Consider the following 15,062-nt stretch of genomic DNA (forward strand, 5'->3'; position numbering starts at 1 on the left):
GAGAGAGAGAGAGAGAGAGAGAGAGACAGAGACAGAGACAGAGAGACAGAGACAGACAGAGAATGAATGAATGAATGAATGGTACAGGGAATAAACTGAAAAACATTGGTTTACAATTCTTTCCATGTAAATTGACACCTATGGATCAAATTTAGAATGAACTGAACAAGAAATTCTGGTTTGAGATTGACATTAAATTAAAGCAGTTTGAACAAGTGTAGGCGGAAAGAACAGCACCCATAGCAAACTGTGATGTTACCAAACGACAATAAATACAATGTCATCGTTGCACAAATGAACTATTCTATTCTTGCAATCCAGTATTTTAATTATTCATTTCAATATTTACTTCCTTTGCCCAGGTGACCATTTATGGAGACATTCCAAGAGATCCACTGTTGAAGTAAGTTAAACTATATCTGCAGGCTTAATCTCCTCCTGCTCGACCATGTTAGCACTAGCTAGGATGATAATAAATTGCTCTAGACTGACTCTCATATTCTGGGTCTACTATTAGTTCATACCCATGCACATCTCATCTGTCATGTCAGTCATGTTCAGCTTTTGACATGGAAAGAGCTGAGCCTGCCTAGACACAAACACCAGGGCATGATGTGGAAAAAATAAGAAATCCAGCTTGTTTAAACATTATGCAGAACACTAATTCTTTCTCTCTGCATCCTGCAACCATGATACTGCTGAAAATACTTAGTGAAAGAACCTGAAGTCAAGGCCAATCAAAGAGAGAAGGCAGCAAAACCTGTCACCTTCCATCTCAATGAGTGATGCTTGTGGAATACCATTAACTGATGACATTGGACTATGCTGTTACTGCCACTTGAGGACTGCTTCAAGGTTGATCTGAGAAACAGTGAAAAGGAAGGATAAGGAAATCCTTTATTTCTATTATTTAGCTAAACAATAACCTGTTCTACGATAGTGAATAAAAATGAAACTAAATGGGATTTTCTTTTGTATAGTTATTTGATGGATCTAAAAATCCTAATCTTACCTGTTGATGAGCAGGCCGCAAGTTCTGCTTTTGGAACAAGATCTGAAGATAATTCATACTGAGCTGTGATTGGCAATGAAGTTTTGCCATTCTTCTCTCTACTTTCTTTTGTCATCTCTTCTTTCTTTCCTTCCTCTGATTTATGATTTCCTAGTAAGATAGCACTTGAACCTTTTGAAGGTATTATTTCTACTTCTGTTTGCTCAGTTTTGTCAAAAAAATCTTTTGGCAACCTAAAAAAGAAAGACAAATGCAGTCACAATACAAATCAGAATTCAGGCAATCAACTCAACTAGTTTTTAAACTTCTATTTTAAAAATGCATTACTATGATCACAAAGCTGCTGCAAAAATGGTTTGTCTATAACAATGCATGTTGAATCAATCATTCACTGTTTTTGCATGCAATTCATAATGTTCAAAAAGCCAACTGTTTGATCTATAGTGTCTCAGTTCTCATGCAAATCTACTATACAGGAATAACATTAATATTCTGTTGCAGTTTGTAGCAATCCAGCCATCACACAAATAATTCAGCAGGATTCGTTATATAAAAGAAGCTTCTCAATAATATAAAACATGATGCATGTATACAATAGCCATGCAGCTCTTGTAAAGTGGTAGAGAGAAGAAAAAGTAGCAAGTACAAGAACAAGCACTCTCAAGCAAAGACAAAAATGAACTCTTTTATACACAGAACAGTTAAGCTTGGACCCCAGGCTCCAAACTGTCTCACATGGCTCACACAACAAATCCTGTGTCTCAGTCACCAAACAGTCCCCATTGGCTGATTTGTTGCCATGTCTACTCCAGTTCATGAATTCTTATATACTGGCATACTCGGAGCATAAGAGAAACAATCTGAACATTTTGAAAATATACTCATTATTATAGAACCATGGTCACCAACCAGGTGACCGAGAACCACTGGTGGTCTGCAAGAAAATTTTGGTGGTCTGCAGAGAAATGTCACCTCCAAAGCACCCCCCCAAAGCAATTAATCCAGGCTCCACGGGAACACAAGGCTGCGCCGCCCACATGGTCCGCGAGAACACAAGCCTTGTATTGTGAACAACACGAGGTAGTGAGGGGGGGAAAGGGCGGAGGGAGGGAATTTGCCTCATTCACCCCACACACCTGGTTTGGCCATCGGGCTGCTTCCTTCTGCTTCATTCTTCTTCTGCTTTTGGCTACATGCCAAGGAAAGTAGCAAAAGTCTTTCTCTCCCCCAAATTCCACTAGAAATGAGTCTTTCGGACACTGCAACGCATCCTGCTCCAAGAGGCTGCGCCAGTATGACAAGTCTCACAAAGACTTATTTCTGGTGGAGTTTGCAGGAGAGAAAGACAGACTTCTGCTGCTTTCCTTGCATGAAGCCAAAAGTGAGTGAGTGAGTGAGTCTCTCTCTCCCTCCCACCCCCGAGAATGGAGACGGTATTCTGTGATCCCAAATAAAGAATGATTGATCGGTAGGAAAATGGGGTGGGGAATTTTCCTGGAGACTTTTTTTGGGATTTTTTTAGGGTCTCTGGTCCGCGGGATTTAAAATTATGAGTTTGGTGGTCCCTGAAGTCCAAAAGGTTGGCGACCCGTTATAGAATACTGTGCAAAATTTTATTGTAACAGAGATTATAGAATACTATTCTAGAGTCTTTATATCCAAGCAGAAAACTCATCATCATCATAATCATTGTAGCCATTGTCCATCGACTGAAGGATGGCCTCTTCTGCATGTTTTTAACCAATACAGTCTTGAGCTTTCTTTTGCCGGTTGGTCCCACAATACTTGATGTCTTCAATCCATCTTGTCCACTTATCAGCTATGTCACCAGCCTATTTCCATTTCAATTCTTTTACTCTCTTGATGATATTGTATACCTTTGTTTGTTCTCTAATCCATGTACAGGTCTTTCTATCTTGTTTTGTAATGCTGAGCATCTAGCTTTCTATGGCTCTTTGTGCCACTCATAGCTTTTATATGAATTGTGAGGTTAGTGTCCATGTTTCACTGGCATATAGAACAGGTGTATAGCATACACTGATCGTTTTTCAGGCATTAGGGAGGTTGTTCTTAAAAATGCTTAGCTTGCCAAATGCCTGCCAACCACATTTAACACGCCATTCCATTTCCTTTATTGTATCACCTTCCTTTGAGATCTGTTGGCCAACATATATATAATGATCTATTATACCTAGATCTTCTCCAGATAACTATTATTCTTACTTTAATGAATTTATTAAACATGACCTGGCTCTTTTTCAGGTTTATTTTTAAGGCAAATAGTTCTCGTACTTTGTTCAGCTTTTGTACGTGTCTTTGTAACTTTTCTGGGACTTGTGAGAAGAGAACAATGTCATCTGCAAATCTTAAGTGATTTAAATAAGTATCACTGATTTTTATTCCATCTTTTGCCCAATCCAGTTTACAAAATACTTCTTCAAGGCAGGCTGATAAAAGGATAAATGATATTTTATTTAACAGATTTAACAGATAATCAGAGTTGGAAGGGACCTTGTAGATCATCTAGTCCAACCCCCACCCAAGCGAGAGACCCTACACCATTTCTGACTAATGGCAGTCCAATCTCTTCTTGAAAGTCTCAAGTGATGGCGCTTCCACAACTTCCGAGGGCAAGCTGTTCCATTGGTTGATTGTTCTCACTGTCAGAAAGTTTCTCCTTATTTCCAGGTTAAATCTTTCCTTGTTCAGTTTCCATCCATTATTCCTTGTCTGGCCTACAGACGTTTTAGAAAATAGCTTGACCACTTCCTCCCTGTGGCAGCCCCACAAATATTGGAAGACTGATGATCTCCCCTGGTCCTTCTCTTTACTAGACTAGCCAAGCCCAGATCCTGCAACCGTTGTATGTTTTAGCCTCCAGTCCCCTAATCATCCTGGTTGCTCTTCTCTGTACTCTTTCTAGTCTCAGTATCTTTTTTATAATGTGGTGAACAAAACTGGATGCAGTACTCTAGGCGTGGCCTTACTAAGGCTTTATAGAGTGGTATTAGTACTTCCCTTGATCTTGATTGTATCCATCTGTTAATACAATTTAGGATTGCCTTAGCTTTTTTGGCTGCTGCGGCATACTGCTGGCTCATATTTAGCTGGTTGTCCACTAAGACTCCAAGATCTCTCTCAGTGTTACTGCTATTGAGCCTGGTTTCACCCAGTCTATATGTGTACTTTTGGTTTTTCTTGCCTAAGTGTAGGACTTTACTTTTCTCTACATTGAATTTCATTTTGTTAGATACGGCCCAGTGTTCTAGTCTGTCAAGATCCATCTGGATCTTGAGCCTATCTTCTTGGGTGTTAGCTATTCCTGCAAATTTGGTAAGGTCCCCTTCTATTTATTTATCTAAGTCATTAATGAAGACATTGAAGAGTACTGGGCTTAAGACGGAACCTTGTGGTACCCCACTGCTTACTTCCCTCCATGTAGACTTAGACCCATTAAGGACTACTCGTTGAGTATGGTTTGCCAGCCAGTTGCGAGTCCATCTAGTGGTGGTGCTATCTATTCCACTTTTTTCTAGCTTACTAAGAAGTAGGTTGTGGTGTACTTTGTCGAATGCCTTGCTGAAATCTAAATCCACAGTATTTTGCTTGTCTACTAATTAAGTCACTGTGTTGAAGGATGAAATAAGATTGGTTTGGCATGATTTGTTTTTAACAAACCCATGCTGACTGCTAGTTATTACTTTACTTGTTTCTAGATGTTGGCAGATCTGTTTTTTTATTATATTTTCCAGTATCTTCCCAGGTATTGATGTTAGGCTGATTGGTCTCTAGTTTCCTGGGTCTGTTTTTTTTCCCTTTTTTGAAGATGGGAACCACATCAGCTCTTTTCCAATCCTCTGGTAGTTCCCCGGTGCTCCAGGATTTTTGAAAGATATGGTGCAGTGGTTCTGAGATGACCTCTGCCAGCTCCTTTAAAACTCTGGGATGTAATCCATCAGGCCCCGGTGATTTGTTTTCATCAAGGTCAGACAGGTGTTCTCTTACTATTTTTTTTGCTTATTTTAACTTTTATTTCTGGTCTGTCTTTTACAGTTATGTTTTTGGTGGGTTGAGCTATAGTTTCTTTTTGCCAGAAAGATCTTTGTGCAGCCATGCTGGTTTCTTCTTGGATTTCTTGTTTTTCTTTCTCAGTGGTATTGTGCTGGTCTGGGCTTCTATGATCATACTTTTTAGAGTTTCCCAAGATACTTAAGTTGTTTTCCCTTTTAGGATTTTCATCCATGGAATCTTTCCCAAGTTCTCTCTGAGTTTATTGAAATCAGCTCTTTTAAAATCCAAGACTCTGGGGTCATTATGTTCTGTGTTTGTGTTTGTGTTATGTTGAATTCTAGTATGACATGGTCACTCTCACCCAAGGTTCCTGCAGTTTCAACTCCCTCTATCACTTCTTCTCTGTTTGTAAGAATTAAATCCAGTATGGCTGTCCCTCCAGTTTCATCCTATACCTTTTGGACAACAAAGTTGTTAGCTAGGTTGGTTAGGAACATTTGATTTCTCACTTGGTGCAGAATTAGTTTTCCAATTGATATCAGGATAATTGAAGTCTCCCATTACTATTGTTGTGTGTTTCCTGCATATGTTTGTAAGTTGGCTGGCAAAAAGCACATCTATTTTTTCTGCTTGATTGGGTGGCCTATAAAATACACCTATGGCCATGTTACTCTTTTTTTCTTTTATATTGACCCATATGCATTCTAGGAGGTTTTCATCTTTGGTTTCATGCATTTCTGTAGTCCTTTACATACAGTGCAACTCCACCTGTTCTTTTATGGGGTCTGGGTTTTTTAAATAGTTTGTATCCTTCTACCAGTATGTTCCAGTCATGGGTTTCATCCCACCAAGTTTCTGTTATTCCAACTATATCATATTTACCTTCATGTATTCGTAATTTGAGTTCACCCTGTTTGTTCCCCAGACTTTGTGCATTTGTATATAGGCACTTGAGATCTTTATTTTTTTTTGAAACAAATTTTATTAATTTTAAAGACAAACAAACCATCATTAACCATTGAATACATAAAACCTCTTTCCATTATAAATTTTACAAGTCAAATAAAACATTATTTTATACAACATAATTCTATTTTACACCATTTCCATATGAACATATCAATATCTCTTAGCAAATTTCTCATTATTTCTCTTTACTCTTATTCAATTTCATTATTATTATTATTTTTTCCTATATTTATCCAATTTATAGTTATCATCTTCATTTCTCTCTGACTTGGTTACCGTTATTCTCATCCAACATTCCTCCAAGGTTTTATTAATTCTCACACAGACATAAACACACAGAACACAAAAACATAAAACTTCTTTTAAGTAACTTGGCCCCAGATTACCTCTCTCTATATGGACTTCAATTAAATTCATGCTCATCTTATATACCATTACCTATCTTATTTACCATTCTATATCTTCTATATAGCTTCTCCCCGCTTTTCACTCTTCTTAATTCTATTTTATTTAATTCATTTTAATTTAAGTCATTATGCTTGTATCTTTTGTCCATTCCCAAACTATCCATTTATCTCATTCCCTATAGTAAAAAAAAAAAAAAAAGAATTTCTCCTGAAATCACTAATCAGAGTATGATGCCTTTCTATCGTCCCCCTAAATTAACATTTAAAATAACGCCTAGTACCCAATCTGATTCTGCTTAGTACATTTTACCTACTAACTTTTAAAAAGAAAAAAAATAAATAAATCCAAAATAATTAAATACATAATTAAATAATAAATCTAAATATTGAATCTTGTAACATTCCAATTATCTATTTCAAAAACAAATGCTACAGTAATAAGTTTATAATAACATCAACACAATAGTCAATTAAACTCTTTAATTAAACTCAATATTCTAAACATTCCCTTTAATATTTTATTAAATTTTAAAGTCTATCATTACTAAACATTTCAATATTTTAATCTTTTATTATTTCTTATAACATTCTAGTTTTCTATTTCTAATACAAATACTACAATACCATCTTATGTACCTTGCAGAATCTTCTTTTTTAAAGAAATTATACATTACCCTTTGTCCCTAAAAAAAATTCCTTTTTTCCCATCTTGTTTCAAACCTTTGTGGCTTTTTTCCCCCTTTTCCCTTCCTTTCTTATCCCACCTAAACTTTTTACCCCCCAATCTCCTAACCTCTGCCTTGTTAGCTTCCCCTCTCTGTTGTATTCCTTTTTTCTTTTGCTTTCCAACATTGTGTTGATTTTGCATCTTATTTTTCTCTTTCTTGGGTGTTTTTTTAAGTCTTAAGTCCTTCATTTTCCTTCCTCTCTTTCTCCTTTCTTTCTTAATTAAATTTTTGGATTCATTAAAGATGGCATCTTCTTCTTCTTCTTCTGCTTTCTCCATCTGTTGTTGTGTTTGCTGATAAATAGCAAGCGCCATTTCTAAAAAATGAAAGGCTTCTTTCACAGCGTCCTTGCCTTCTTTCTTTATTTTTCCATATTCCTTTCTAAGTTTATCAACAGGTAAAGCCATTGTAAATCTTTTCTTTTTTCTTCTTCTTCTTAAAACAATCAAGATGTTTCAAAAGTTAGAACAGTCCCAAAGTCCCAGAGTCATCAATCAGTCCAAGCAAAGCACAAAGTTCTCACTTTCTCTTCCTGGGGTAATATCAATAAAAAGAAAAGAAAAGCCCAATCTGTATTTTAAAGCCTTGTGGCAATTGATTTCTAGTCTCAAAATCTTCAAGGCATCTCCTCCAACAAGATCTCAATATTTTTTTTTGTCCTCTCCCTTCCCACTTATCACAAGAAGCCAAATTTTTACCTTCTATAAAAAGACAGATTTCTCAATATCCATTTGTTGATTCCATAGGGAAGGAGAGTAAACTTTCCTTTTCAGCACCTCGAATTTGCCGCTTGAAATTCTCCTCTGGAAACAAAATATCATTCAAAAAGTCATAGCTTTCAGGATGTTAGGTGAGTCTTAAAGTCCTGGGTCAGCCAAGAAAAACTTTCTCTTCACAAACTTTCTCCCTCTTCCTCCTGCACAGTCTTACCCAGCTGCCGTCTTCTTTGTGGCGGCCATTACAGACCGCCGCTCCACCGTCTTGAGAAAAGGGGGTTTTGCTGGCTGGGGAGGGGGTCTGCAACACCCCCAAACCCCTCTCTGGATCCCCCGTCTTCGGCTGCCTCTATGGGGCAGCCCCAGCCTCCAAACCCGTCCGGATTGGAGGCACCAAGACAGCTAGCGCCGCAGGGATCACGCAGTATTGCGAATCTCTGCTGCTGCCGAAGCCGACAAACCGGAAGTCGGCACTTGAGATCTTTATGTCTGACACTGTGTTTACTGTCTACATAACCTGGGTTGTGCCTGCCTGCCCCTACTTTCTTGCCACCTGTTTGATTAGTGCACATGGTATGGCACTCACTATTAAATGCTTGGTCTTGGTTGGCATCAAGGTTGATAATCTTACCTGTACAAACATCAATTTTGCATGCATTGGTATCCTTATTAGTTTTAGGTTGCTGGGGACAGAAATGTTCTGAATCCATTAATTATCTGTCCCCGCTGTTCAGTTTAAATGTTTATCCAGGAAATCTGCGAATTTAATGCCAGGTAACTCAGTCCCTTACTTTGATGGATGCAAATCATCTCTTTTGTACAGTTTTTCATTGGACCAGCTGCAGACATCATGACTAATAAAACCCAAACCTTCCCTTTTACACCACTCCTTTAGCCACACATTAAACTCTGCTACATGCTGCCCTTTCTCTTTTTCTTCCTTGTATACTGGTAGAACCTCTGAAAAGATAAGCCTACAGCCCACATTAAGTTCATACCCGAAGCTCTGGAAGTCTTTCTGAACAGAAAGTACATCCTTCTGGGATAGATCGTTTGTACCAAGAGGTATAATAGCATCAACATCACAGTCCTTGCTGGCATTCTTGACTATCTTAAGAATACACTTCTTGTCTCTGCTGGCAGTAGCACCTGGTAGACACCTGACCTCTTTCAAAACTTCAGTATCCTTTCCTAAATTTATATCCCTTACAATTGAGTCCCCAACCAGAAGGTGGCTTCTCTTTTTGGATGTCTTGCTCTTCTTGTGTGACTGGTGCGTAATACCTAACTCACACTTTCTCCTTTCCAAAGTAAGTTCTTCTAGGACCATGATTCCCAGCTTACTTGAGTTATCATTATCACAACTACCTTGACTTGTCACTTTAGTGTCCCTATTAAGGTCAGCAAGGGCACTGTATCTGTTAGGCTGGGACACAGCAAAAGCTGTGTGTTTATAGTCCACAGTTCTCACCTTGCCAGATCCCACGGTTGTCCATACTGCCCTTTTCCTGTATGATCTTTGTGATAGTGGGGGCTGGTAGCACGGCAGCTCAATAGATGGCTGGATTGGGCACCTAATCTCTGCTTGGAGAGCACAGATTAGAGATTCTAGATAGGTAATCTGTCCATGTAGACTGGTAACTTTTTTACAAAGAGGACAGTATCCAAGTTTGAAAAGAGTACTGTGAAAGACAGCTGTAAAACAAGTATTACACTGAACTAAGGCGGTCATTTTGAAATAAAATAAAATCACAATCTCAAGCGCACTTGCCCTAAATGTCTTATTGGTATTCTTGGTTTATAGTTATGTGATTCACGTGCCGTTAGGTGCGCGGGCTATCTTTCTCCTTTCTACTCACCCTCTGCTTCCTTCACAAGCAGCCAGCAGCTCTTCCCACAACCTCTGGAAATTTGAAATGCAATGGAAGCAACTCAAACTGCCTCTCTCTTTTCTACTCACCCTCTGCTTCCTTTACAAGCAGCCAGCAGCCTTGTCATACATTTCGTTCTATGTTGACTTCGTTCTATGTCCACTTTTAAGATAATTAAGGCAAATAGTTGGCATTGTTTTTTCATATATTGACTGTAATAAGTTTATGTAAGCAGTCTCTACGTCTTGGTTGAGCAATGCATTCATTATTGCTTGTTGGAATACTGAGTCAAATACCTTTTTGTAGTCAATGAAACCATGCACACAGGCATTGTGTACTCATTGTGCCTTTCAATGACTTACTGAACAATCTGGATGTGATCAATTGTGCTATAACCACTTCTGAACCCTGCCTATTCCTTTGACTGTACATCATTTAATATTTTCAATGTTCTTTTTGTTATTATGTTGGTGAAAACCTTGTAGATGACTGAAAGAAGGCTTATTGGACAATTTCTTTAAATCATCTTGGGTCCCCTTCTTATGTATAAGAATCACTTCAGCACTTTTCCATGTGTCAGGTATTTTTTCTTCTCTGAAGCATCTTGAATATAGTTTTCTTAATATCTTGTGTAATCTGTGATCACCAGTTTTCAGCATTTCAACCATAACACAGTCATTTCCTGAAGCTTTGCCATTTTTCATGGATTTTATGGCACAAAATAGCAAACTGTTTAGAACAAGACTCCTTAATATAATGGCATTATGTTTTAAACATCTGCAGAAAACTGAAATTAGCAATAGAAGTTAACAAACCTACTAGTTTGTTACACCGAAACTTAACTTAGAGCCATTTCCTCTGCATAATTTTGTACAAAAAACTTATTTTGTAATTTTGTACAAAAATATAGAAAGCAAATTCTATTTTATATCTTTACCTATGAAGAGAAGAGGGAAATGCAAAAAGGGGTAACAGCTTACCTAGAAGAAACTGCTTGTGGATGGTCATTACAATCTGAAAACAAAGACATGAATCAGATTTATATCAACAGTAGCTTTGTATATATTACATAAGGTTTTATCGCATCCTTATTTTTTATCAACCCAGAGATGGTATAGTTAATGCTGCCAACTCCTATTTTTCCCCATAACAACCAGCCTATGAGTGGGTTGAGAAGAGATAGAGTGATTGATCTAAAGTCAACTACCTGGCTGTCAGCTCTGTCTGGTTCAGCTTGGCGCCTCACAGGTATCCTACCATCAAAGACTAGAAAGGTAGGAGGGAAAATATAAAGAGTTGTGTCTATGTGATGGGAAATTGTGGGGGAGAGAATGAATGACAGGTAATAAAAGACCAGAGCAGCCCAGACTCAGTTTGTACAGCATCCCAAGGCAAGGCACCCTGAGAAAATGTGCAGATTATCCCAAACAACTCCGTGTTCTAAAAACATTTTGGTAAGCTCCAATTGGCTGGAAATGGACTTGTCGCAGTGGAAGGAAAAGGCTTTGGGTGAATCTTTCTGTATCTTTTGAATATGGCAAAATTCAGAGCTAGCCTGACCTTACTACTGTCAACAACTTTAGTAAAAAAAACAAATCTTGCTTTAATCAAATGGAGTCAAGAGTATTTCTTTCCTAAGGCATCAGATTTGGTCAGGTCCAACATTAAGGTAGTTCTGCAGTTGTAATCAACCTGGAGAGGAAATTGCCTACTGTGGGGACCATGCAAAAGATGTAGGCTCAAAGGAGTGACCAGGAAAAGAAGGGCTGGATCTATCTGAGAGCTGGAAGAGGATAACCCACCAAGGCCTCGATGGTCTCTCAGGGTTGGAAAAAAGGGAGAGTGGGAAATCCATGGGGATGATAATCATCTGTGGGGGCCGTGGCAGCCATTAGTGAAAGATACAGGTGGAGCTATAGGAACTGGAGGAAGAATTGACTGCAGGTGACCTGGAGTGAGAGGACTGCATACTGCAGCAAGCAATTAAGTTCCTGAGGTTCAACAGAGCCTCTCTTGCCTATCCTCCTGCTCAATATATTCAAGGATTTTAGACAAATCCAGCTTCTCTTACCTTCAGTGAAAGAGCACATACCAAGTTCCTGGCTGACAGATTTTTACTGTCAGGAAATTTCTCCTAATATTCAATCTGAAGCTACTTCTATATAGTTTTAGTTCATCAAGTTTGTTCCTGTCCTTCAGGGCAAGGAAGGCCATCTCTATCTATTGGAGCGGATGGAATGTGTGCCTACTTCTTAAAAAAGCTATCCACTGCCATAGCAGAACCTCTAAGCATAATCTTTGAAAAATCTTTCAGGACCAGCTCTTGCCTAACCTATGGTCACAAGCCACGGTCATCCCCATCTTCAAAAAGGGAGAGCCCAGCCTAGTTGAAAATTACAGCCCAATCTCCTTATGCTGAGTCACCTGTAAAGTCATGGAATCAATTATTAACCAATCCATTATCCTCCACTTAGAGACAAACAACCTACTCTCCAATAAACAATTTGGTTTCAGAAAAAAACTATCCTGTAATCTGCAACTCTTACACTGCAAAAACATATGGACTACACAACTCGATCAGGGCAAAACAATACACATAGATTTCTGTAAAGCCTTTGATTCAGTGGTACACAACAAACTACTCCTAAAACTAAAATCTTACGGAATCTCTGGACAATTGCATAACTGGATAGAAGCATTCCTATCAAACAGACAACAAATGGTCAAAATTGGGAGTGTCCTATCAAATTCTGTACCTGTCAATAGTGATGTCCCCCAAGGCAGTGTTTTAGGACCAACTCTTTTCATACTCTACATAAATGACCTCTGTGATCATATTAAAAGCAACTGTGTTCTCTTCGCTGATGATGTAAAGCTGTTCAATATCACAGACAATACTGCTACCCTTCAAAAAGATCTTGATTATGTATCAGAATGGTCAAACAAATGGCAACTTCAAATTTCAACAAATAAATGCTCTGTCTTACATATTGGCAAAAAAAATCAGAAAATAAAATACAAGCTGAATAGTCAAGACCTTGTTGATGATCCAAGCTCTGTAAAGGACCTTGGAATACTCATCTCTAATGATCTACGTGCTAGAGCCCACTGTAACTACATAGCCAAAAAGGCATTAAGTTTTGTTAACCTAATCCTACGTAGCTTTTTCTCTGGTAATATCACACTACTAACTAGAGCATACAAAACATTTGCTAGACCAATACTCGAATACAGCTCATCAGTCTGGAACCCACATTACGTATCTGATATTAGCACAGTTGAGAAATATTTCACAAGAGTTCTCCACTCCTCTACTCGTTGTAGAATACCTCATGCCACCAGACTTGAAATTCTAGACCTAGAAAACCTAGAACTACTCTGCCTTCGATCCGATCTAAGTATGGTATATAAAATCATACATTGCAATGACTTACCAGTCAATGAATACTTCAGCTTCAACCATAACAACACAAGAGCACACAATACTCTACCTCAGTGATCCCCAACCTTTTTTATGCCGCGGCCCGGTACCGGCATCAGCTGGGCGCCGCGGCCCGGTACCGGCATCAGCTGGGCGCCGCCATCTTTTTTTGATGAAAAAGTGCTTCCGGTGACCTCACCGGAAACACTTTTTAATCAAAAAGATGGTGGCGCCAGCGCTCGTGAGCTTTTCCGGTAGAAATGGCTTTCACCCGGAAAAGCTCACCGAAGCGTGGCGCCGCATCTTTTGATGAAAAAGTGCTTCTGGTGAGCTTTCTACCGGAAAAGCTCACCGGAAGCACTTTTTCATCAAAAAGATGGCGGCGCCAGCAACCAGCGCCCAGTAGGACTTGTTCCGCGGACGGTACCGGTCCGCGGACCGGTGGTTGGGGACCCCTGCTCTACCTGACTCTGGGGTTTCTTTCCCAAGCCCCAAAAACTTTCACCTTAGACTGTCTACTATTGACCTCACCCCTTTCCTAAGAGGTCTGTAGGGGGCATCCATAAGCACACCAACGTGCCTACCATCCCTGTCCTATTGTTTCTTTATTTTTCTTATATGTACCCATTTCATGTATTCATAACTATGTATATACTTATACCTATTATCTTGTAAGAGATTGACAAATCAAATAAATAAATAAAAATAAATAAATATACTCCCTTCTATATGCAAGAGCTCTTAAGATATCTGAGATCTGCTACCATATCTCGGTCCACTTGGAGGCAGTGCAGGAGTTTCTGGCCACCAATGCAGCTATGTACCTAGCCCAACTCATTCATAGCCGTACTTACATGGGGGGTGGGGGTGGGGAAGTACACATTAGATCTGGTATTCGCCTCCACGCAATGTCATGATTTGAATTTAGGAGACATTAATATCAATCCCCTGCCAAAGACAGACCATTCTTTCCTGGCCTTAAGTTTTTCACAAACCATACCCTACTGCAGGAGATATAGGTAGTTCTTATTTAATGACTGGTCATTTAGCGACCATCCAAAGTTAGGACAGACCCAAAACCTATTTACAACCCAGTTTTAGAGTTCCAATTGCTGCACATTCCCACAGTCATATTACCACTTTTGAGGCACTTAGCAATCAACTTACTTTTATGGCTAATTTCAGTGTTCTGCAGCATGAAAACACATTTCACAATTTTTTTTGTCTGTTTCCAGTCTTTTTGGCTGGTTTCAGAAAAAAAAACACCCATAGGCATATGTTAATTTGCTTCATGATCACTACATTCATTTAATGACTGCCACAAAAAAGTTAAAAAATCTTTATGATTTGGTTAATGGGTGCCTTGGCTTACCATGTCATGAGTATTACAATGGAAATTCCAGGCTCCAATAGCATTGTTAAGTTGAAGATTATCTGTAGAGCCTATTCAATCAGCCCACTCCATGCACTTGATGCACCCAATGGGTCTTTGCAGTGTCACTGTGAGGAATATTCCCAGTATTTATGAGGCAACATTGCTCAACTTTGCTTAGAGGTGGACTCTGACTGGCCAGACTCTATAGAGGTGACAGAGTCACATCTAAACCTTGTTTACCTAGCAGGAGTTCAAGCAAGTTGCTCTTGAGAAAGTGGATAGGGTACCTAGGGTTGTAAGCATGGTACTGGGCCCATGCCTAAAAAGTTGTATGTGATTAATGCTTCTTTGCTGGAAGGATAGTACCGCCTATCCTGAAAGAGGCAGTGGGGTTACACTTTTCTCAAGAGGCCATCCTTGGACCTCACAATATTTGACAATTAATTACCAGCCTATAACAAGAGGAGGGCCTGCAGGAACCTATAGAGAAGGCCTTGTCCACCCCCTAAATACAAATTAGAAATTCCAGAAATGACAATATTGACTAAGTCC

General features: G+C 39.0%; 1 protein-coding gene across 1 annotated transcript in view; it reads right to left on the bottom strand.

Annotated features, from left to right (window-relative positions):
• The window catches only part of ZNF830 (zinc finger protein 830), a 34,143-nt gene that overhangs the window by 10,168 nt on the left and 8,913 nt on the right, over nucleotides 1-15,062 (bottom strand). The window contains exons 4-5 of the mRNA XM_087947142.1: nucleotides 10,695-10,728; nucleotides 1,013-1,245 (exon numbers count right to left, since the gene is read on the bottom strand). Of these exons, the coding sequence (XP_087803268.1) occupies nucleotides 1,013-1,245; nucleotides 10,695-10,728 (267 nt within the window). The remainder of the gene's footprint in view (nucleotides 1-1,012; nucleotides 1,246-10,694; nucleotides 10,729-15,062) is intronic.

The sequence above is a fragment of the Notechis scutatus genome, chromosome Z, assembly GCF_049901735.1.
Source record: "Notechis scutatus isolate UNSWTSFEM ecotype Mainland chromosome Z, rNotScu1.2, whole genome shotgun sequence".
Lineage (NCBI taxonomy): Eukaryota > Metazoa > Chordata > Lepidosauria > Squamata > Elapidae > Notechis > Notechis scutatus.